At 36.2% G+C, this 24,276-nt stretch overlaps 1 protein-coding gene across 1 annotated transcript in view; it reads left to right on the top strand.

The window, feature by feature from the left end:
• The window catches only part of SLIT2 (slit guidance ligand 2), a 262,223-nt gene that overhangs the window by 192,859 nt on the left and 45,088 nt on the right, over positions 1-24,276 (top strand). Inside the window, exons 15-21 of the mRNA XM_058838689.1 lie at positions 2,964-3,114; positions 9,215-9,289; positions 13,753-13,896; positions 15,892-16,035; positions 17,175-17,341; positions 18,114-18,246; positions 23,033-23,101. Of these exons, the coding sequence (XP_058694672.1) occupies positions 2,964-3,114; positions 9,215-9,289; positions 13,753-13,896; positions 15,892-16,035; positions 17,175-17,341; positions 18,114-18,246; positions 23,033-23,101 (883 nt within the window). The remainder of the gene's footprint in view (positions 1-2,963; positions 3,115-9,214; positions 9,290-13,752; positions 13,897-15,891; positions 16,036-17,174; positions 17,342-18,113; positions 18,247-23,032; positions 23,102-24,276) is intronic.

Below are 24,276 nucleotides of genomic sequence, written 5' to 3'. Positions count from 1 at the left end.
GAAAATATGACTTAAGAGTTGGCATGAAATAGCAATTTACACACTGCTTTAAGCTACAATGTCTATGATATTTTTACAAAAGATTTACCAATGTTGCCCCTAGCTCTTTGAAATATGGATTTTTTCTTTCTTTTACCTTGCTTGTCAGTGTGTCTACTGTTTTGTTAATAGAAAAAAAATTATTCACTCACATTATATTCATAACAGATTATAAATAATAAAGTAAAGAAGGGAATAATGCCTCTAATGATAAATTACAGTATGTGTTTGCAATCAGGATTTTCTGCCGTGGTTAATATCTAGAAAAATGTTTACAGTAATTGATTAGGACACCAGTGCACTTCTTCTTTCAAGTACTACAGGTATATCATCATTCTGCAGTCATCTTAGTTGTTGTCTCTTTAGGTGGTATGTTTAACAGCTCTTCTCCAAATGCTGCGTGATGTAACACTTAAATTTGCAGCAGTCATGTGAAGTTCTTCATGCCCTTATACTAATACAAATTATAAAAACTATATTAATTTGAATATGAAAAAAGACAAAATGAAATACAAAATAAGGCAGCAATTTGTCAGCACTAGCATCCACAAAAATGCATTTTAAAGCAGCATAAAACAGGGTGATTCAATTTCACAAACCTGTAGTACCACTCAATTCCTTAATGTGTAGAACAGCTGTATTCCTGCCACAGATTGACTTCTACTCAACCTTGCCAGCATAACTTTTGCTTGTGAGTTAGAAGTGTTTTCTTGCCAGTAAATGTCTTCACAACCTGGTTATAATATGGCCACTCATGCAGTTTAGGCTTATTTATGTAACCTTTAAAAATTACTATTCCTGGGGGAGGGCAGGGTGGGGGAGAAGAAGAAGAAAAAGAAAAATAATTAAATTTTTAAAAATGGGCTATATAAATGCTTCTTGAAATACAGCTTCTGTTGCTTTCTCTATCAGGTTCTCAGGTAGATGCTACCGAAAAATAATTTAGTTCTTGAAGTCATTGTCCCTGAATATTTAATTCTTTAAACTGCTAACAGTGATGTACTCTGGAGGAAAAAACCTCATATTTGTAGACTCTTTTACTGGGTATTAAAAAGTGCTAAAAACCACTTCTTTATACTTAGGTGGATACTATAAAATAATCTTAGTATTTCTTTAAACACCTAAATATTTTTAGTATTTGTTTTAAGCATGTCATTTAGAGATGTCGTCCGCAGACACTATGAAGTTCTAGTACAATTTCATTGCAGTCATTTGGAAGACTAAAGGTTTGCCAGTATTAAAGCATTTATTAGAAAAAAATATAATTTATCTGTTACCTCATAGAAGTACTCTATGGTAGTTTCATCATATGGATTACTAAAACATTTACAAGTGGTAGATAAAATAATATGTGATGACTGTTGGGTTTTTTCCCCTCCACTGAGCAGTCTGTTTCTCCTACATTTGTTTGGTTTATCAAGGATTAAAGTGGCATATTATGTATATTTGTCTCGATCCTTGTGGATCTTTTCCAACTCAGCATATTCTGTAACTCCTATATACGTTCAGGGAGCAACTTTTAAAGAACACATTCAAAATAGCAAAGAATAATTAATGGGAGGCATGATCATCATCATCCTATATGAAATCTGTAATAAACCCCAATCTTATCTTCATTTTAAATGGCACCCAAAATTAATTATTCTTTCTTTCTGCTGAAGACAATGGCCCTAGCACCATCTTCTAATCAAATGAAAGTTAAGTAGAGAACATGAGATCTGAGTTCATGTTTTTGTCTTAATTGGCATTACTCTGTCTTTCTTTCCTTCTTGGCTATCTTTACTTTTTCAGGAGTTCACCATTTTGGCTGTAAGTAAAGTTCAGTGTCTGAACTAAATCACAGTGTACCTCCCAGCCCTGATGCACCTTCTACTAGTCTCAGTCTTTTCACCTTTGTCCAAGAAGAACCCACAGGTCCTTTTGGCTTCTCTTTGTTTTCTTTGTCACCCACCCTCAGTTCCTTACGTGATGTTTTTTCCTGATATATTTAGGATGTTTTCTTTGACTGACTCTGGGAAATGGTGGAGGAAACTTTCAATGTGGTTCTTTTTTTTTTTCCTTTTTTCCTTTTTTTATATATATTGTATTTTTATTTAATCTGTGACAGTGATACTGTTACCGTGGCACTGGACATTCAGTAATAAGAATGCCATGTCATGTAAGCAAGTATTAAACTTCAATTGCTTCTGTAATTTGTACCTACTCCTTCCTCTTTTCCCTTGCTCTTATCCTTGGCCTAATGGATGCAGTTTTGATAATGTAGCGAGATTTTCTGTTGTGCTTGATCTAACCATGTGGTTGTGAGGTATGAGTAAAACATGGTTCTGTCAAGCACCATGGAACGTCACGCAGCTTTCTACAGCATGGCAAGCTGCTGAGGCTTAAGTCAGGATCACACATTTTTTTAAATTAAAGCTGAAAACAGGGCTTTCAACTTATTTGTTGAGATGATGTGGAGTATCGGGACTATAAAAAAAAAATCACAGAGGTTAATGAAGTCCAGTCAACAATACAAATTTGTAACCAGAGAAAGAGAAAAGGTGACATTCAGGATTTATTTATTCTTGATACAGAGAAAGAAAACAAATTCTAAAACAAACAGTGGCATTTGAGTGATTATCTATAAAGAAGGCAAGTTTGGCTGACAACACAATCAGCAGAAAGTACGGCTGTGAAAAGCTCAAGTTAATGTTATCCTGCTATGTGAAGTTGGTCTCAGTTTCTTTTTCCAGCATATCTTAAGTCCCTATATTTAACCCTCTCTTGAAGCCCTTGTGTCTGTTCAGTATCACAAAGTTTATCATGCATTTCCCAAGTTGCCCACCCGTTATCTGCATTGCAGATGTCTTCTCAACCCTCTCACAAGAAGCAAATCTTATACTTTATTGACTTAGTATCTGTGTTTTGACTTGAATCTTCTACAGGCACTGAAGATTACAGATCCAAATTAAGCGGAGACTGCTTTGCAGATTTGGCTTGCCCTGAGAAATGTCGCTGTGAAGGAACCACAGTGGACTGCTCCAATCAGAAACTCAACAAAATTCCTGATCACATTCCCCAGTACACAGCAGAGTTGTAAGTTGAACCCATAATAAAGGATTATTTACTTATAGATAAATAAACTAAAATTTTTAAATATAAAACCACAGCTTTCCTTTTTTTGAACAGCAAATATTGAAACTAACCTCTGTGGTGCACTTCAAAGGACTAAATATTTATAAAAATTATTTATGCATTATTTCAATACCATGGAGCCTTAAAAACCCACGATAAAGGTACAAAATAACTATTCTATGTTTCTAGTTCTTCAGGACCTGAGCAATCCACTCAGGTTTTTTTAAAGGTAGTGGGGTTTATTTCAATTTTAACTGCAGGAGAAAGTAGGGCATCCAGTAACCAAAGAGGTCCATCTAAAAAAGTGTTACCTAGATGTTTAAACAGACAGAGACAATTATTTTTATGCAAAGCATACATTACGTTTGTTGGGCAGGAAAAAAGAGGAAGATAAAGCAGGCAAACAGGACAGAGTTAAGAAGATGAGATAATAATATAATGAATAGAGATGGGGGAGAGGAACTCGGAGATTATTACTTGCTTAATAAGTGCCATGTAGGAATGATTTGTAGGCATTACAACTGAAGTAATCTTCGAGGAGGGAGTGAAAGATAAAATTAAGACTGTTTTACAAGGTTTATCCACGTGCAAAGAATAGTATAAAAGGGGATGAAGAGATGGTTGAAGGATTGGCAGAAAGGTAGATGAAAGTGGCTGTCATTGCAGAGCAAAGGTGGAAGGAAATAGTTGGTTTTCCTAGGAGATTCAGTTTAAAGAATAAGGCAAAATGTTGAGTGACAAAAAAAAACAAACAGTACTTTCATTTGGCATAGTAAAGCAGTATAGAGATGTGCAGACAAGATTATTGTGATCAGGTTGTCACCTGCAGGGGTGAGATGGGCAACAGGATGGCACACCTCTTAAAAGAGCAGTCCACACTTGATATCAAAGCAACACTATGGCAATCAGATATGAAATAATGAGACTATTGTTAAGTATTTGAATATCTGGACAGGAAAAGGGATTTAAAACAGAAATATTTTTAAAACACGGATGGAGACATTTTTCTGTCTCTAAGCTGGGAGAAGGAGTTTAACTTAGTAATTTTCTGTGCTGATTTTGGCTGGGGTAGAGTTAATTTCCTTCACAGTGGATAGTGTGGGATTATGATTTGGAATTGTGCTGAACTTAGGGTTGATAATATAGAGATTTTTTTGTTATTGCTGAACAGAACTGACACAGACCCAAAGCCTTTTCTGCTTTTTGTACTGCTGTGCTGGCAAGGAAGTTGAGGGGTGCCTGGGAGATTGGGAGGAGACACAGCCAGGACAGGTGACCCAAACTGAACCAAGGGATATTCCACACCATGTGACATCATACTCAGTATATAAAGGGAAGGAAGAAGGAGGAAGGGTGGGGCATTTGGAGTGATGGTATTTGTCTTCTCAAGACACAGTTCCAATTGATAGAGCCCTGCTCTCCTGGGCATGGCTGAACACCTGCCAGCCCCTGGAGAACAGCAGATTAGTTTCTTGTTTTTCTTTGCTTGTGTGCCTGGCTTTTTATTTCCCTATTTAACTGTCTTTATTTCCATCCATGAGTTTTCCAGCTTTTATCGTTCTGGTTCTCTCCCTGATGCTGATGGTGGAGGAGAGAACAAGTGGCTGTGTTGAACATGGTGTCTTGCTGGGTTTAAAACACAGCATATTTTAATGAAAAAAAAAAGTATACAGTTCTGTGTGAGGGGAGAAATACATTTTATGTTATCTGATACTTTGAGACAAAATTGTTAAAGATAAAAGCTGATGGGATAGGTAACAGGTTAAAGTGTAGAAGGAGATGATAAAGTCGTGGTTGTATAAATGAAATTACTGAACCAATAGAAGAGGAATGGAGTTGTTGAAATTATTAAGCATGCATTACTTTGATATTTAGGAGGAATCATGTTTAATTGTCCCTTCTCTGAAGAAACAATAACCTTAATTTAGCATTTTAATTGTTTTTTAGATTAATTTATTTACATGTTAAAGATATACTGTCAGGTGTTTTCTTTCTATAATTATGGTTCCTACCAGTTAAATTCAGAAGGAACAATCAAATAATCAGGCCTCATCTAGTCCATATCCTAAACACGCAAATATCAGTCTACAAATTATTTTTTTTACTAAATATTTGGTTACAGCACTTCTTTCAGAAAATATCTGGTCTTATTTCAAGGTGTTAGTGGATTAAAAAATCCACCATTCCCCTAAGACTTACAGAAGTTATTCTATTTCACTTCTGTTAATTTTTTTTTAATGGGAACTTTTACTTTGAGGTGGACTCTACCTCTCTTCAGTTTCCATCATTGCTTCCTTTATATTGTTTGCCATTAAAGAGTCCTTTTCTTTCCAGCACTCCATCCAAGTAAAATGGTGTTTAACTGTAAAAAAATCATTATTCAACCTTCTACTTGATAAGTTGTACAGATTGTTCTTCAAGTCATTTGATGTAATAAAAATTTCAACAGTCTTGCAAATATTCTAGAGAGAATAGAGAAATTACTTCTTCCTTTTTTTTACTTCTGCTAAAAATCCATCTGCTCTAGCCAAATACATTCTTTTGGTATTTGACTCAACGATACAAGAGTTACAGCTCTTCCTCTTGTTTCCTCCTGTTATTCCTGGTCTTCTATGCACTTTCATTGTTGTTCATCTTGGGACTTCCCAGTCTAGTTCTAGGACCATTCTTTGATTTCCAGTTTGCAATATTTACTGACATGTATGAGAATAGCAGCTAGTTAGCCTTCCTTTTTATTTTTTTATTCTTTTTAATCCACAAAATGTGATATAAAAACACTTATTAGAGTCAAATTACACAAATTACACTGATGCTTCTTTAGGTGATGAGGAGAGCTAGACTAATTTCTGCAGGGTGATGTTTGGAGCTGAAACTCAGCTTGGAAATGAAGATGAAAAGTAAGGAAAAAAGTTGTCGAAAGGTAGGTAACAAAGATGGTGAAGGGCCTTGAGGAGAAGCCGTGTGAGGAGCAGCTGAGGTGCCTTGGTGTGTTCAGCCTGGAGAAGAGGAGCCTGAGGAGAGACCTCACTGCAATTGCAGCTTCCTCGTGAGAGGAGAGGAGGGGCAGGCACTGAGCTCTTCTCTGTGGTGACAGTGGGCCGGAACTGGACCCAGTGATCCTTGTGGGTCTCTCCCAAGTCAGCATATCCTATGATTGTCTAAAAAAGTGCCTATTGTGTAAATTGCTACAGTAATAATACCACAGGGAAAATACCCTGGTTTTGTTTTTTAAGAGAAAATCTGAAAATATTATTATAGTTCAAGACAGATAATTAATTGTAAAAGTTTAAAAAAATAACTAAATCAAATAACTGCTGCACTAATTTCCCATTTTGTCACTTGCTCACAGTCTTCCAGAGAAGCATGGAATGATCTATCTAATCTGATCGTGAAGTATTTGATATAAAGTACAAGTCTGTAATTGCACCCCAGAAATAAAATATTTTTCAGGTAGCTTTCTAATATATAGGAAAATGCAGGAAACATTTTAGAAATCACTCAAACTCCCCAGAAGAATAAAAATATGAAATAAAATAAATAAATAATGAAAAATAAAAATTGCTAAATAAAAAATAACTTCAGTCTTACATGTTGAATTTTAATAATGATTTTACAATAGATGATCACCTATCAAGGTAGTTTTAGAAAGTATGAATATCACTGCAGAATATAGGCTTCCAGGAAGGTTCAACTATTATTCAAATACATGCAATATCTTAGCCATTGTGTTACTAAAACAGGAAAAAGCATCAAATAATCCAGACAAACAGAATGTGTAGACATCATGATCAAATACTTCTGTTTAGTTTTTGTTTTGAGAATGATATTTCAGTACTTTTCTTGAATAAACCAGATAAAAGTCATTTTAAGACCATTTTCTTGATCTAGTGTTTGATAAGTACTAATGATAGTTGCTTTCTTTACCAGTGAAGAGCACTGGTCTCAAAAAATAATATTAAGATCTAGAAGACGGAGATCCCCTCACATCTGTAAACTTTCCAGTCATCTGTAATGATTTTTACTCCATTTCTTGTAGACTAACTTAAATAAAATAAATACAATTTAAAGAAAATAAAAATTAACATTCTTCATATGAAATTAAATAGAACTATTTAGCACCGGAAATACAAGATTGAGGCATAAACAGCAAGTAGGTCAAGACAAAAAAATGTGGTTATCATACATATTAAAGATGAAGGAGTGCTATTGGGCACTAATGCAATTTTCATTTCAGGATATATGTATAGGAATGTAGAATGTAAATTATAGGAAATAATTATTGTACTGTGCATAGCAATAGTAAAGGATCAGCTGGAATACTGTGTTAAAGACTTCATTTTTCAAGATGAATATAATTGCTTGGAAAAAAAATTGAAGGAGAACAAGAATCATAGAAAAGAAGACTGGAAGGGTGAAGGCATTTACATGAGAAAAACTTGAGGGAGAGGCAAAGTAAATTACTTTTAATAGGTAAATTATTGTTTTTGTTGCAAAGAAGAAACTATCAAATTGTTTGCATTTTTCAGTGGGGTTAGAAATGTTTGCAGTAGAGCAAATAAGTATTAAAATCAGTTAATATTTTCATTTTCAATTCATTCTAGATAGTATAGCACTTGAAAACTATTTGAAGATGTCAGCATTTTTAGAATGGTCAGTTGTTCTGTTGTTGATAGATATGGTAAAGAAAAGCTTGTTTAGAGTGAAGAAGCAATTTGTTCATTGAGAATGTGCAAGAATATTTCATATGGTCCCACTAAAAAGCACATTAAGTCATTCAGCTGATTTTTAGAGGTGATAGTATCTTCTGAAATTCCCGTTCCTTGTAGTTTAGTGTGATAAAGTGTTTAGAGTGGTTTAGCGTTTAGTGTGATAAAGTAGATTTAGAGTGATGTGTTTGGTGTATATCCAAAGAACTTCGGTCTTCTTTTCAGTCTGGTTCCATGTTGAAACTGTTGTACAACCATACCTTCAGATTTACAACCTTAATTTCCCTTCTGGCTGACAATGAGAATGAACAGGAGGGAAAGATGAACAGCAGCTTTCTTTAATTTTCTAGTTTTTTTTTTAAACTTGTCTTGCAATAAGGCAATTCTGTAAAGTGTTCTAGGTTTAGAATTGGGCTGAATTTCATCTCTCAGTGATTTTGTCAGTCATATCTTCTTCCTATTTAAGATTTCTAAAAAAATGCTGGACAGACTCCCTTAATAATATGGCTCCATTATAGTGTATAAAGGATCTAAGACTCATCATTTCCATTTTCTTTCTAAGAGAGGAAATAGGGAGTACTGGGTCAATGCAGATATTCTTTGAAATATAGATGGTCCCCTAACCTAACTGCTGTTAAAGGTACACTATACTGTAAGCCTTGATACCTGGGCAGGAAAGAGGAGTGCCCAGCTAGTATTTGTTGCTCATTGCACACCTCTTACAGTGTTCCAAGTCAGCATTTAATGAAGCCTTAAGCAATATATGTGTGCCAGCTGTAGTAGTATGAAGGTAAATCATGGGTTTTAAACAGGGAAGTGTTTTTAAATTCATGGGAAAATCTCTGCAGTGGGTTTCATTCCCTATTCAAAAGAAGAGTAATTATTTCATTCTTGTAAATAGTGTTCTGTGAGTACCTCCAGATGTCTGGCAGACTCCACCTGATAGCCTTTAAAGAACAGAAGACTAATCTTCAGTGGTTTATATGTCCTTCTTAAAGACTTCTATTTATTAGTTGCCATGGAATCCTTCCTAAGTTACATTTTTGTTTGAAAAATTAAAAACATCATCTTAAATTCCTTTTCAGTTTTAGCTATATAAAATTTTGTGATCAGGTTTTGAAAATGTCTTATGTACTCCTAAGTTTAACTGATGAGATTGTTCATTCATTGGAATTAGAATGTTCATTCAGAGGAATTATCAAAATTAGAAATGTTACTATATAAGGAATTGTTCTTCAGCTACCAGTTAAATATCAGAGGTTCAGGGAAACCAGACTGAAAAGTTCACTTAATGTGGAACATTCTGTATCAATCTCTGAATAATTTTTTTCTGAATTTGATGTCATTTCTTTTAGGCGACTAAATAACAATGAATTTTCAGTCCTGGAAGCTACTGGAATCTTTAAGAAACTTCCTCAGCTTCGTAAAATGTAAGTGCAACTTCAATGACCTTGTCTATTCAAACAGTGTATTAGCTCCTTGCTGTGTCTCTCCACCTTTCTTAGTTCTAATCTACAAAAGATTCAGTTTATTCCAATCGAAAATCAAGAACGGGTTTAAATTAATCCCTGAGGTAGGTCAGAGTTGGCAGCTCTCCTGCATGGGGCTTGGCACTGCCAGCAGCCACTTCTCATGGTGTATAGCTCCAGCACCTTCACTGCAGCATCCAGCCAGCTGGTCTGTTATGCAGCCACAGCAGGGAGCTCACACTATAAGCTGCTTAGAAAAGATTCCAGTAATCTTTTGTAACTTCCTGTATTACTCTCTAACCAGACAATTTTGCCTCTTTCAGCACATTAAGGACATGCCGTTGATTCTGTGCTTCATTAAACGGTCATTAGGTGAGGGGAATATCAAAATTTAAATGACTGAGAAAAAGTGGTTTGATAGGTCATCCATGTAAGTCCATGCTAACAGTTAATATTCTAAGAGTAGTTTATAATCTTACCAGTTGCAATTGTTGCTGAAAATAAGACTATGAAAAGCTTTTCTTTAGTTTATGTAAAAGACATATTGGAGGGTAGATGATTTAGTTAGACTTTGTGACTCTGTGCACAGTCATTTCAGGATTAAATCCAAACATAAATAGTAAGTGAAGAAAAATGCAAGTAAAAATAGATTAGTTGTCACCGAGTGACTACCAATTGTAAAAGATCAGTATTAGTGATCAAAATCTTAAGGGAGCAATAGTATTGCTTCAACTATTGTTAGCCTATTGTTAACCAGATGCTTGCTACCGTGATCACAATTAGTTAAATAATTATTACAGACTTTTTAGATTAAAATATTTTAAAAACCCCAACAATGTTAGATGAACTTGTCTTTGACTTCTCCACTTGAGTACACCTTATGACTTTGAACTGGGATGCAGTACTTAGAAAAAAGAATGTAGGATGCACAATTTGGCACAACAGTGTTCTGCTGCTATACAGTAGATATCCTGTTTTATCAATCTTCAAAAATCTCAGATTAGCACGTTTTACAGCTACAGTTTACTTTGGAAATATCAATATGAAGCATCAGTGGACAAGAGAAGGGCCATAGGAGTCATTTATCAGAACTTCGAAAAAGCCTTTGGCGTGCCCCACCCGCCAGCATCCTTCTCTCTAAACTGGGAAGAGATGGATTTGATGAGTGGACTTAGATGGGTAAGAAATTGTCTGGACAGCAGCATCCAGAGGGTAATGATCAGTGGCTCAGAGTCCTGAAGACATCAGTGACAAATGGTGTCCCCTAAGCATCTGTATTTAATGTCCTCATTGATATATAGTGAAAGTTGTCCCTGCCTACAGCAGAGGAACTAGATAGCATTTAAGGTCTTTTCCAATCCAAGATGTTCTGTGTGGCAGGATTCTATGAAATAAATAAAATACTTGATGTGTCATACAGAATACATGCAGATGCATACACACACATTCATACATATATGAAATCTTCATGTTTAACAATATTCCTTTTAAGCTGAGGAGGTGTTCAAGACAAAAGGAAAAAAAAATGGATGAATGTTAATCAATCTTCTTGTACCTGTTTTTTGGAACTCCCAAAGGCTTTAAAATCTGGTTAATTGAAAAGGGAAAAAAATGAAAAATAAATAAATGAAGAATTAACTATTTTAATAATACTGCACCATAACTTCCTAATAGTTATCAGTTGTTACAACATTCTTCCTTTGATAGAGTAATACAGTGACTGTTAAAGCATCACTGGAAAGAAGTGAAATACTGATGTTGCAGAGACACCAATATGAGTGAATATATGTTTCTGTGAAGCTCCTATTTCTGCTGGAGTTTCCAAATAGGTGCAAAGATCTTTCTTCACAGATGACATTGAAAAATAGAGGCCTAAATGTTTCATTGATTTGATGCTTCATCAGTAATAAAGCATGTGTATGCACTGCAACATTGATTAGCTATGCAACATTAATCTTTAAAATATCTGTGTGAAGTGGGTGAAGTAGTATCTGTGTTACAGCAAGAACAAAAATGGTTTTAAGAAACAGGGCTTGACATGGAAAAGCCATCTGAGATTAGAAATAACGAGTTTCTTACTTCCAGTCTTCCACAGCACCTTACAGACTGAGCAGCTCCATTGTGAAAATAAATGCAAGTGGTGATTGTGGATGTTGTGTACTTAGACTTTAGCTAAATCTGTGACACCATTTCCCACAGCATTCTCCTGGATAAAACTGGCTGTTCATGGCTTGGACAGACATAATACTTCATTGGATAAAAGAATGGCTGGATGGTTGAGCCCAGAGGGTGGTGAATGAACTGAAATCCAGTAGGCAGACAGTCACAAGTGATGTTCCCTAGGGCTCAGTATCAGTTGTGTTCGATGTGTATATTGACGATCTGGATGAGAAGATTAACTCACTCTCCACAAGTTTGCAAATGACACCATGTTGGGTGGGAGTGTTGATCTTCTGGAGGGTAGGAAGGCTCTGCAGAGGGATCTGGACTGGCTGGATAGATGGGCCAAGGCCAATGGTATGAGATTCAGCAAGTCCAGGTGCCAGGTCCTGCATAGTCACAACATCCCCATGAAGCGCTCAGACTTGGGGAAGAGTGGCTGGAAAGCTGCCCAGTAGAAAAGGACCTGGGGATGCTGGTTGACAGCCAGGTGAATATGAACCAGTGTGTGCCCAGGTGGCCAAGAAGACAAATGGCACCTGGCCTGTAGCAGCAATAGTGTGGCCAGCCAGACCAGAGCAGTGATTGTCCCTCAGTGCTTCTCATTGATGAGGCCACAACTTGAGCAGCTTGTTCAGTTTTTGGTTCCTCTCTATCAAAAAGACATTGAGGTGCTGGAGAGAATCCAGAGAAGGGTAACAAAGCTGCTGCTGGAGGGTACGCAGCCTAAGTGTGATGAGGAGCAGCTAAGGAAATGGGTTGTTTAGCCCGGAGAAATGAAAGTTCAGTGGGGATCTTATCACTCTTTACACCTATCTGCAAGGAGGTTGTAGTGAGGTGGGGCTTGTCCTTTTCTCCCATGGGACAAGGTGGCAAGTGACAAGATGAGACAAAAGGATACCAAATTGCAGCAGAGGAGGTTTAGTTTGGTTTCTCCATGGAAAGGGCTGCTAAGCAGTGGAACAGGCCTCCAGGGAAGCGGTGGTGTTGCCATCCCTGGAGAAATTTAAAAGACTTAGGGGTACATTTTGTAATGCACTTTGCAGTACTGGATCAGATGCTTGGAGTTGATATTAAAGGTCCTGTCCAACCTAACTGATGACATGATTGTATCCTTCATCACAGACAAGGTGTAGGTTGTATTTCAGCTAGGCTGGAGAGAGCAGTCAGCGCTGAAGATTAAGCAAGAACATCCTGGGTTATTATCTAACAAATATCTTTCTTGTTTTGAATTATTGAAACACTGTTCTAGAAATTGCATCAAGTAATGTTTGATTTTCTTCCCATCACCATAAATGCCATCAAATAGTCTTTAGCTTTACTTCCATTCACTTTGTCTCAGAGAGTTTTTAAGATCTTTTTTTAAATCACTAGTGTATTATAACATTGTTTAATGTGTAGCTATGTACTTACGTAATATATGTAAATAATGATATTAAATAAACATAACAAAAGGACACTAATATGAAAAATATTTAAGAAAACATATGCTGTTGCATATGCTTGTTTTTGTGTATATATAGTACAGATTCTACGCATTTGGGATGTAATTTCTGTATTTCAACTAAAATCATAAACACAAAGTATTTTGGCAATATTTTAAGTCATTTTCCCCACATTTTGATCCACTATGCAGGCAAATTGTAGATACATGAACTATATTGCCTATAAACCCTCCTCTCTAACTAATGTCATAAATTATTAACTTTCCATGTACTGTTTATATTCACACATTTCCTTTACATATGTTGCTGTTTATACTGTTTTCTTATATTTATCTATCAAGATAGAATAAATCAGAGAGGTTAGTTGTGCTGTACTCATACATTATAATTTTATTCTTAATTCATCCAAAAATGCTACAAAGGCTGCAGACCTGAAAAAATATAGTTACTGATAAGATTCAAAATTAAGAAAATATGTTCTTGTGTGGCAGCAGCATAGATTGGGCAATTGCCATTATTTAAAAAACATCTTCCGAAGATTATTTTAACAATCTTTGCTTCTTTAATTAGAAGACCACTGAATTTTTCTGTAGTGCTTTGAAGTTGGATGATGTATTTATATTTTTTGCTTTTACACAACAATTTGGCTATTGCATCAAGATTGTGTTTGATGATTTTGGAGGTCTTTTCCAAGCTTAGTGGAAAACTAAGATTCTAAGTCTTGGAATTTATTCAGTCTGCAGCATATAACAGTTAATTTAGGACATTTGTAAAAGAAAATCCCCTCAGTTCTTATCTGTTTCTGTTAATATGTAATAGAAACTTGAGCAATAACAAGATTACAGATATAGAAGAAGGAGCATTTGATGGAGCCTCTGGTGTGAATGAACTACTGCTCACAAGCAACCGCTTGGAAAGTGTTCAACACAAAATGTTCAAAGGACTAGAAAGTCTCAAAACACTGTAAGTATATTTATTTGAGTGTTTTGCTTATTCTTTTCTCACAGGTATTTTTGCGAATAATATTTTATTCTCAAATTCTCAAAAAATATTTTGGATAATAAGCTATGGATTATTCAAAATAATTTTAGTTTTTATTCCTATTTTACTAGAAGCTATATATTTATCACCCTGAAATTACAGCCTTCTGACTGTATGGAGTGTTGTATTTTCCTATTATTTATTCTTTTGATTGTTTATAATGTTGCTAGTTTTTTTGTTCATTTTTCTTTTTTCTTTTCTTTCTGTTAAACCAAAAATGGTGAGATGTCGCCCTGAAAGCTCAGCTTCTGAGCTTGCTGACATGGTTTTCTAAAGACTTTCCCAGGACAGTAACTTTAAACATAGATATGTGTACATTCTTTCTGTTATACGTCCTGTGATGGACATCTCTCATGGCCAGTGCAGTGGGAAAGTGTTATCCTGACCATCCAATCCCTGGCCATGGTCAGAAGCCTATAAATCCTGGGAGGAAAAATAAACTTTCTCTTCATTTCACCACACCGTGACCTGTGTGTGTGTGATCTATTCATCTTCAGTGGCAACATATATTATATTAATTTATTAGTTATTAATTATGGGTATAATGAGTCTTCTAAAGGAATGAAGCAGTTGAGAATGGGTAAACATCCATCTTCAGAAATGGAAATGGGAATAATCATCAAAGTAACAGAATTTTGCATGGGAATTACACGTTTTACATAATGGAGTCTGATTCATTTCAGCTCAACCATTACTGGGAATTTAGCTGGAGGAAGAAATTGTTCTGGTGTGTATTGAAATGTGGGAAATGATTCTCTCCTAAGTAATTTTTTTGTCATTTCATAAGTGAAGGCAAGATTAAAAGCACTATAGCTTGAATTCATTTCATTCTTTCCATGAAGCAGTTTAGTTTTTCCACTCAAAAAAATGTTTATACCATCTACAGCATCCTGGCCTTCTTTAGAGAGCCTGTCCTTCTGATCTGCAGACCAGAGCCAAGATTAAATGGTCTTTGGGGTTTCAGCTGTCCATAGACGTTAGGTATTTTAAATAAATCACGTCTACAGTTTCTAAGCTTGCAGTTAAAGCTGCTAAAATTATTTAAAGCAGCTAGTCCTAGACAAGAGCATGGGGGGAAATTACCATCTTTTGGTGGACAGAGAGGAGAACAGCAGACTTCAAAGGTCTTAAGTTTTATAGAAATTTGAGACATTTTAGAATAGCTTAGATTTCTGAAATTTGTACTTAGAGTCATGCTGAGGAGGAATGCTGATTTGATTTCGTTTGAATGAAATGCTTTTGAATGCAGTAGAAGTGGTTTCTAGAATTTGTCCTAAGAAAAATGAAGTAAAAGGGACCTCAAGAGGAGGTAAGCTGGTACAAGCCTCTGCTCTATGTAAATAGCAATTCTGGAGTCATCAGCCTTGGGCACATGAAGAGAGGGCTGCTGTGTTTCTCTGATTTGGGGAATTTCAATCAGTTTAATTTCTTGTCAATTGAAGATTCATAATTACTACTTCTGATTTTGAAAGGAAAAGAAAAAAACCCAAACGCTTAGGGGAAACTGGAGCAGATTGCCCAAAGAGGTTGTGGGGTCCCATCTGGAGGTACTCAGAAGCCACCTGGACACAATCCTGAGTAACTCTGTAGGGAAAAGCTCTAGGAAACCCTGTTTGAGCAGGGTTGGACCAGATTACCTCCAGTGGTCCTTTGTAAACTTACCCCTTCTGTGATTCTGTGAAACACCCCTTTCCTCTGTGAAACCTGCCCACCCACCTACCTTTGTCCTCCAGCCTGCTCCACACACACTGCTCCCAATCTCTTCAGTGAGGTGTCAGGCAGCACAGGGGTCACTGCACTGATGGTCCCTTCACTGGCAGCAGCCTCTTTGGAATCGTAACTCTTGGCCCTCACTCCGGCAGCCACTTCAGCCCTGGTCCCTACCTAAGCTGAAAAATGCTGATCCTTCTTTCTCAGGATGCTGAGGAGCAACAGGGTGAGCTGTGTGGGAAATGACAGCTTCACAGGGCTGAGCTCTGTCCGCCTGCTCTCACTGTATGACAACCAGATCACCACCGTGGCACCCGGCTCCTTCGACACGTTGCATTCGCTCTCTACTCTGTAAGTCACCTTCATCTTTTATTGCCACCATATTTAAATCTCTGACCTTTGGGAGGCATTTCCCTTAATACTTCGATGTGTAATTTCACAGCACTTAGTAAGGTTCAGGGGTACAAGGATTTCATAGAGGCAGTTTTGAGAAATTTTGTTTCCTGGACCATCTTGGGCACATGAAGAGTATGTTGTCATGGTGCCTTTTGATACAGTGTTAGACTGGTTTCCAGAAGTGTCTGAGAATGCAGGAAAGACATGCTGCTCACTCCCCTTGTGGAAACCCACTGATCTAAACCAGGGTGGAAAGCCATATTTAGGGTAGGCCGCACATAGTCACAGCTGGTTAGATTACCATGTTGTCTGTCCTTCTGCCCTGTGCCACCCAATTACTAGTTTAAATTTCCTTGGCCTCCTGAGAATCTTAATTCATAGGTGTTTTATAAGGAAGCTTCAGTCTCATTTTCTATAAAAAGAGGCATTCTTTTTTTTAATTTAAATGTGATGTAATTTAAGGGAAGTGAAAAAAGTAACCAAAGCTGCCACTCAGTTTTACTAAAGAAGTGCTGGTTGTAGGTAGCATCATTCAGGAAAATACTTAATCCCCTTTTTACATGAAAAGTGACACTTTGCACCCAGTTACTAATTTTGCATATTAAGGATGACATATTTATAAATAATGGAATTGTCAATATGTTTGTGCTGAAATAAGGAGATGCCAGAAGTACTGCGGCCTTTAGAAGTAAATTCATTTTTGTAACTGGCATGTAATCAGCTTAGCTGTCACTTCAGATAGGAAATTTATTCTCTGGAGCAAATAAAAGATGGAAATCATGAGATGATAAATTAGTGGAATACGTGTTGTCAGGTTAAAGCTAATAATGTAAAGTAATCAGCCTCCATCTCTATATAAAATTATTGCATTATTGGTACAGAGTGGCTTGACATGAAGTCAGGTCTTTGACAGTTTTAAATTATTTCTAAACAAGTTGTATCAAGCTTTACCACACAGAGCCTAAATTATACCTTTCACCTATGGGTTAGACACAGCATTGTTTGATAAACAGTTTAAGGTATACTTTTTTGAAAATAGAAATAGAGCATGAGAGGATGGTGTCATCTGAGATAAACTTTCCTTTGGTTCTCAGAAACCTCTTGGCCAATCCCTTCAACTGCAACTGCCATCTTGCATGGCTTGGAGACTGGCTAAGGAAGAAACGCATTGTGACAGGGAACCCTCGCTGCCAAAAACCTTACTTCCTCAAAGAGATTCCTATCCAGGATGTGGCCATTCAGGATTTTACATGTGATGATGGTAAGGAAATTAATATTGAACCTTTCATAATTTCAACTTTCACATATATATTCTGCATGGCTCCCATAGATTCCAGAGTATTGCACTTTAAAGGCCTTCATGCTCAGTTTCTATGTCAGTTTAAAAATTTTCCACCCATTTTTGGATGATCAGCAAGCATGGGCTGTTTTATATGTGCCTTCAAAAGTTTTTCTTGCCTATCTTCAGTACTGTAATTAATAATTTAGAAATAGCATAAAAAAATTGATCAAATGTTATAGTACAGATGAGAGTATTTTCAAAAAGTGATGCTTGAATCAAGCATACTTTCAGGTTACTTGATCAAATAACATGATATGTTACAGCTTGTGGCTTCATTAACTCTTAATTAAAAGAAATGCTACTATCTTGCATCTCTCACACATACTTCCATTGACTGCATTATTGGTTAGTAAATTTTCAAAGCTGTATCTTTTTTCTAAAAAGACATTTTTTATTACTTCTTTAAGTTTATTGTCTTTCATTTCAGGATTTATTCTTTCTTTAATGATTTTTTCTCCATATGATGGCACTTACCTAGTAAAACAACATTGTCCTAAGTAAAGCATCACCTGAAATGTAAATTCTTGGAGTGATGGTTTACATAGATGATGTAATTTTATCCCTATCTTGAGATATTATAATGCAGAAATATCACATTGGCTTGAAGAAAATCTAGGTGGGCTATTATTGCTAATACTGAAGAGACATTTATTAGTAGCAATCTTAGCGTCTGGGTTTTTTTATTAACCAGGAAATGATGACAATAGCTGCTCTCCCCTGGCCCGCTGTCCTGCAGAATGTACTTGTCTGGACACAGTAGTTCGCTGCAGCAACAAAGGTCTAAAAGCTTTGCCTAAAGGCATCCCAAAAGATGTGACTGAACTGTAAGTGGCATGCTTTTCTTTCCCTTTTATGAAAATTAATGTCAGATTTTTTTTTATTGTCAGAGTCAAGAATGAGGGGAAAAGAAAATGAAGAATTGAATTTAGTAGATGAGTTGAAATTTGTTAATCCACTGCTTTATAAAGCACATTATCTTGAGGAACTGGAGGTTAAGTTTTAACTAGCAATGCTTTGTAAGTCCAAAACCACTCTTAAGGACTATCTGCTACTGAAAAGCTTTAAACATATATGTATATAAAATTGTAATCACTCTCAGATTTTATATCCCCCAGCACTGAACTGTTGTATAATGGTGTGGATATCATGTTACAGTGGGTTAATTTAAGAGCAACAGTGAATCTGCTTAATCTCTGGTCACTGGTTAGAAAGGAATGAAGTTCTATTACATGAAGAACCAAAAGGAAAGCTATAATATAAATATGTTTTCATAATGAACATGTTTTTATACCTCCAAATCAGTACTTTTTACCCGTAAATCAAGCACCTTAATCGTCTAAATCAATGGCCTTCATCTGTGCTGAGGAGTTAAAAACACCTGGACAATGGCTTTCTGGTACTAAGGGAGTGAACTAGGAAAGCTGCTCTCCTGGATTTGTTGCATGTTATTAAGAGGGTCTTGTGAATAAAGTAGCACCTGGTGTCTGTCTTGACCACAGTGGTCATAAAGCAGTTGAGTTTAAAATCTCTATTGACAGGAAGAAAAGTGCCAGCAAAACCTCAACTCTGGATATGAGAGCAAACTTCAGGCTGCTCATGGAACTAGTAAGACCTCCATGGGAAATGCTTTGGAAGGTACTTAGGTGCATCAGTGCTGGTCACTTTTAAGTACCACATGTTAAGAGCTAAAGAGCAAGAAATTCAAAAATGTCAGAAGCCAAGCAGGTGAGGCAGAAGGCCAGCTCTGCTAAGCAGGGATCTTCTGGAACTAAGGCAAAAATGAAAAGTGTACGTCCACTGGAAACAAGGTTAAGTGACATGGGAAGAATATAGAGGTGCTGCTCATAACTGTAGGAAGAAAATTGGCCCAATTAGAGCTGAGGCTGGCCAGTAGTGCTGGGGAAAATAGAAAGAGATTTTTTAATTTTCTTAATAGCAAAAGGCAGCCCAGAAATAACACTGGTCCATTTTTCAATGAATATGGTCACCTCACAAACAGGGACATAGACAAAGCAGAGATGTTTAATGCTTCTTCACTTCAATACCAGTGGTCAGCTCTGAGGGTCCCAATGCCCTGAGCTGGAGAATCATGACTGTGAGAATTATTAACTTCCAGCTAACCCCAGACTTGCCCCTGATGGCTTTCTCTGAGTCTATGAGGCCTGATGAAATTCAACAAAAAATACCCAAAAAAATGGCTGATGCCATTCCAGGGCCTCTCTCAATGATTTCTGTCCATTCTTGGTAATCTGGAGAGGTCCCAGTCAACTGGAACCTGGAAAATGTTCCATTTTTGAGAAGGACAAGAGGGTTGACCCTGGTAACTACAAACCAGTCACTTTCATTTCAGTGTGAAGTAAAATCATGGCAAAAGCAGTGTTCTTTTTCAGAGGGTGATCAGACACTGGAACAGGCTCCCCAAGGAACTGGTTACTTACCAGGTTACTTACCAGGCACCGAGAGGTGTTTGGACAATGCTCTCAGGCACATGGTGTTACTCTAGGGGCTGTCCTGAGCAGGGCCAGGAGTTGGATCCCATCTTGGGGTGCATGGGGAATGATCCTCCTTCACTGTTCAACCCTCGTGAGGCCACTTCCGGAGTATTGTGTTCAGTTCTGGTCTCCACAGTTCAAGAAAGACAAGGAGTTGCTGGAGAGAGTCCAGTGGAGGCAAAAAAAGGTGATTAGGGGCTGAGAATCTCTCCTCTGAGTAGGGACTGTGAGAGCTGGGCCTGGTTAATCAGCACAAGACTGAGAGGGGATCCCATCAATACATACAAATATCTCAAAGGCTGGTGTCAGCAGGATGGTGCCAGACTCCTTCCCGTGGTGCCCAGGAACAGGACAAGGACTAATGGCAATAAACTAAGCCACAAGAAGCTGCACCTCAACATGAGGAAGAATTTCTTTACATTGAGGGTATCAGAGGACTGGAAAAGCTGCCCAGGAAGGTTGTGGAGTCTTCTTCTCTGCAGACATTCAAAACCCACCTGGATGTGTTCCTCTGTGAACTGTTCTAGGTGACCCTGCCTTGGCAGGGGGTTGGACTTGATGATATCCAGAGGTCACTTGCAATCCTAATGATTGTGTGATCCTTCCAACTCAGGGTATTCTATGATGCAGAGATTTTGATAATTTTGTGATATTGCAAAAATACTGGATTTAATGGAATGTCTTCTTGTTCACATAGTTTTATAAAATCTGGGCTATTTTATGAATCTATTGAAACATTTTTTCTATAAGAAAAATCGTTAAGATTGCATTTTATGAAAGATAAGATTTGAAAATATAGTTGGACAGTAACCTAGATATAAAAAAAGAGCTTGCAACCTCATGTATTATTTGAAGATGGTAACTGAATAAGCTACACATAAGACTGTATGAGAAAATTTTTATTAATTATGGTAGGGAAAATATGAAACTAAAAATTGAGATGTTTGTTTCGATTCTTGATCAGATAAGTCACAATATTGAAAGAAATAGAAATTATTTACAGGAAAAAAATGTAGGTTTGTGTAACATATTGAAAGTATTTAATAATGTTTCATAATGACTGGTCAATATAGTGCTTTTCCAGAAAACACCATAACTACGTTTTGTAAGTAACTAAAATTTTTACTGGTTTTCGGTTTGGTATTATATAGAAGATTCTGAGATGTCCACTGATAACATCTAAAAGTCTTTAGCCATTGATAAATTGAAATTATTAAGACCTCAAATTAACACACAGGTATATAAACCCTAGGTTTTGAGTTGTGTGGTTTAGGTTTTTTTTCTCAAATAGAAGATTACTTTCTTGAATACAGTCTGGTATAAATACAATTTGGCAATATAAGGTCATCAATGCAATATAAAACAAAGCAGCTAAAGAGAGATACTTTTGGAATTGCAAATGGAACCCTGTGACTGAAAATTTGTGTACAATTTTGTATGCTTTAGTGTCTAAGCATGCAATTTAGCGTATTTTTCAAAAGAATAATGGACGTGGTTCTTCTTAACAGTTGCATACTGATTGGTTCTTCTTGCTTATTAGCATGCATGGCTCTTCTAAGATGTACTCTTCATGTGTTTTATAAAATATCTTAATAGTTACTTCATTTGAGCAAGGAGGATATTTTATCAGGCAAGTGGATACTTGTAGTACTTCAGTTATAATGAAGCTTAATAGAATAATCTAATGTATCTGTTGATAAAAGAATTTCCTCAGAATATTTACTTCTTTAAAAATTTTAGAAGTTATTTCTTTTTGTGTTTTTTTTTTTATAATAATGAATTACATGAGCCCATGCTCTATTCACCACCATTAACATAGTGTAAGTATAAAGGTTGTTGAGACACATTTTGGATTTGGCAAGCATCACTAGAAAGTCATAGTCCAAAGTAAAAAAACACTAAGACAGACAGCCTTTTGCTTAGATGTAGGTAGGTTTTTTTGTGAAGCTTAACTGTGTTTCAGCTCATCTATTTAGTCAAGACTAGATGCTCCAGCTTACATAAAGACATTAAGCTCAAAGTAAGACTAAAAATGTCTCTATCAAAGACTGCTCTTAGCTCAAGCATGTCGCAGGTATTTGGATGGCAAAAATATCTTCTTTGTGTAGGAATAATGAGGGTGTAGTTTCCACTTGGGTTTCAGGAAACATAAGTAATACCATCAGCAAAATCCTTTTCCCCAGCTGAGAAATAAAGACCTTTAATCTTCTTGCCACTATCTGCTTCATTTCAAACCATCAGGTAAATTCAGCACTTCTTATAATCTCTAAGCTACTTGCCCTGGTTACATGAAGAACCCCTCCACTTGTGCTTTGTTATGTCTGGCTGCTTTTAGGCAAGGCTTGTTACCTTCGTCTGCCTGTAACGCCGGTGCCGGTACAGTTTGATAGCCCTGTACCCATTAACTCTAGGGATGAGAAGATCTCTTACTGAGAATTATGAACATGGAAGAAGAGCGAGCAATATAATACAGGAGCTGTGAACCTACTGAAAGGGAAAAAAAAAAATCTAAATTTTCTAGTGAAGGGTAATTGATTACTATTCAGTCACTAACATACTTCACAGGAATAGGATTGTAGCATGGTATACTGATGTATCATGAAATTTACAGGGCTAAATTAAGGAAGGTGACCTGAACCACAGGCATGACAAATTAGTTTTCTGTTTGAGCTAAAACCAGACCTTAGTGTTTGTAGTGTAAAGGACCACATCTGCAATGCCAGAGTCTGTTTCTTTTTATGAAAGCTAAAAAACCACACTTAATGTGATTTGTGGAAGTCAGATTTACCTTTCCTCTGTAGGTGTGTGGGAAATGGAGATGATAAAGGCCTGATTTTGCAAAGTTGTTATGAAATAATAGAAACTATAATGCAAGGGATGTTTTTTATTATGTTACTTCAAAATATGCATTATATATAATACAGTAGCATTTGGATCTTGGGCTACAAATCCTCAGTTGTATCTCTAAAAACCAAAATTTAAGCAAGTTTTCTTATAAAATGGAATAGTGTGTAGTCATTTGCTATTAACTTTACTATTGCATTCTGAGATTAGTGGATGAAGATGCTCCTGTTTTAATGAAATACATAATGCTTTTTGTTTTATTTTTCTGGTTTAGTTATTTGGATGGAAATCAGTTTACCCTTGTTCCAAAAGAGCTTTCCAACTACAAGCATTTGACACTCATGTAAGTAGTTTTAAAGCAACGTTCTCGACTGGAATTGAAAGCAGAACAAAATACCTTGCTCAATCGTTAATATTGTTATTATTAATATTATTATTACCTGAATTTTTTTCTGAGAAAAAGCCTAAAAAATGTATCCTATCTTTCAGCAAATACCCAACCATATTTTATAACTGAGGATATTTTATTCTATTTATCACATCCTACATATAATATACTCGGTCACATTTTATGAGAGTGAGTATTTTATTTCAGTGATTACATCACAAAATAACAACGTAAAAATTATAGTTGACCTCAAAAGAGATGTAAGATCTTATGAAGTCAGGGTAATTTTTTCTCCCACAATATATGATTTTCATGACCCAAGGATAAAGCTTGTCTAAAATGCCTTGCTGCCAACTCTACTGCTGACTCACTATGTGATTTCAGACAAATCTAGAATTTATTACCTCTACCTCATGGATGGTTTGAATATGATTTCTGTACCTTCTAAGTGTACAGTGAGAAAAATAGGAAGACTGTGGATGTAAATGCCTGCAATTCCAGCTGTAATTTCCATGGTCTTTGTTAGGACTATAAAAATTTATACCAGCTGAGGCTGAACTGTGCTATATTCTGAAAGCAGTTTGTGGTTTCATTATAATCAGAATGTAAAGTGGAGGGGAGTAACAGAATCCCTTAAATTTAATTTTTCACAGGGTTTAGAGCAATTCAAAAACAACAACATAATTTCCCTTATTTACCTCATGTTAGACAAAGGAAGTCATAGTGAAATTTTTCTTTAAAACCCATACTTTCAAAACATTTTGTATTTTTCAAGTAATATCAGGAAAAAATCCCTTGCAATATTTTTAAGTCTATCCTGTCTACAACTTGTAGGAAATCTTTGTGAATAGTTTAGGGAAGTTATGAATAAATGAATAGTAAATAGAATGCAAATGAGTATTGACAGTCTCAAGTTCTGAGACTTGCAGGACACATTATTTTAAACTCTTCTGTACATTTACTCATACTGCTGTTATGTAGTTGAGAATGTTCCTCAGCTGAGTTTGGAAGAAGGAACCACTGCACATAGTCCTGTCATCAAAGAATTACATACAAGTCTTCTGAGTTCCACATTAACAAAGAAAAGCGTTTATTTTCATCTTTTTATTTCTCTTTTGAATTTATTTCTC

Source organism: Poecile atricapillus, chromosome 4, assembly GCF_030490865.1.
Source record: "Poecile atricapillus isolate bPoeAtr1 chromosome 4, bPoeAtr1.hap1, whole genome shotgun sequence".
Lineage (NCBI taxonomy): Eukaryota > Metazoa > Chordata > Aves > Passeriformes > Paridae > Poecile > Poecile atricapillus.
Note: the sequence above shows the minus strand (reverse complement) of the source record. Positions and strands in the feature narration are given on the sequence as shown.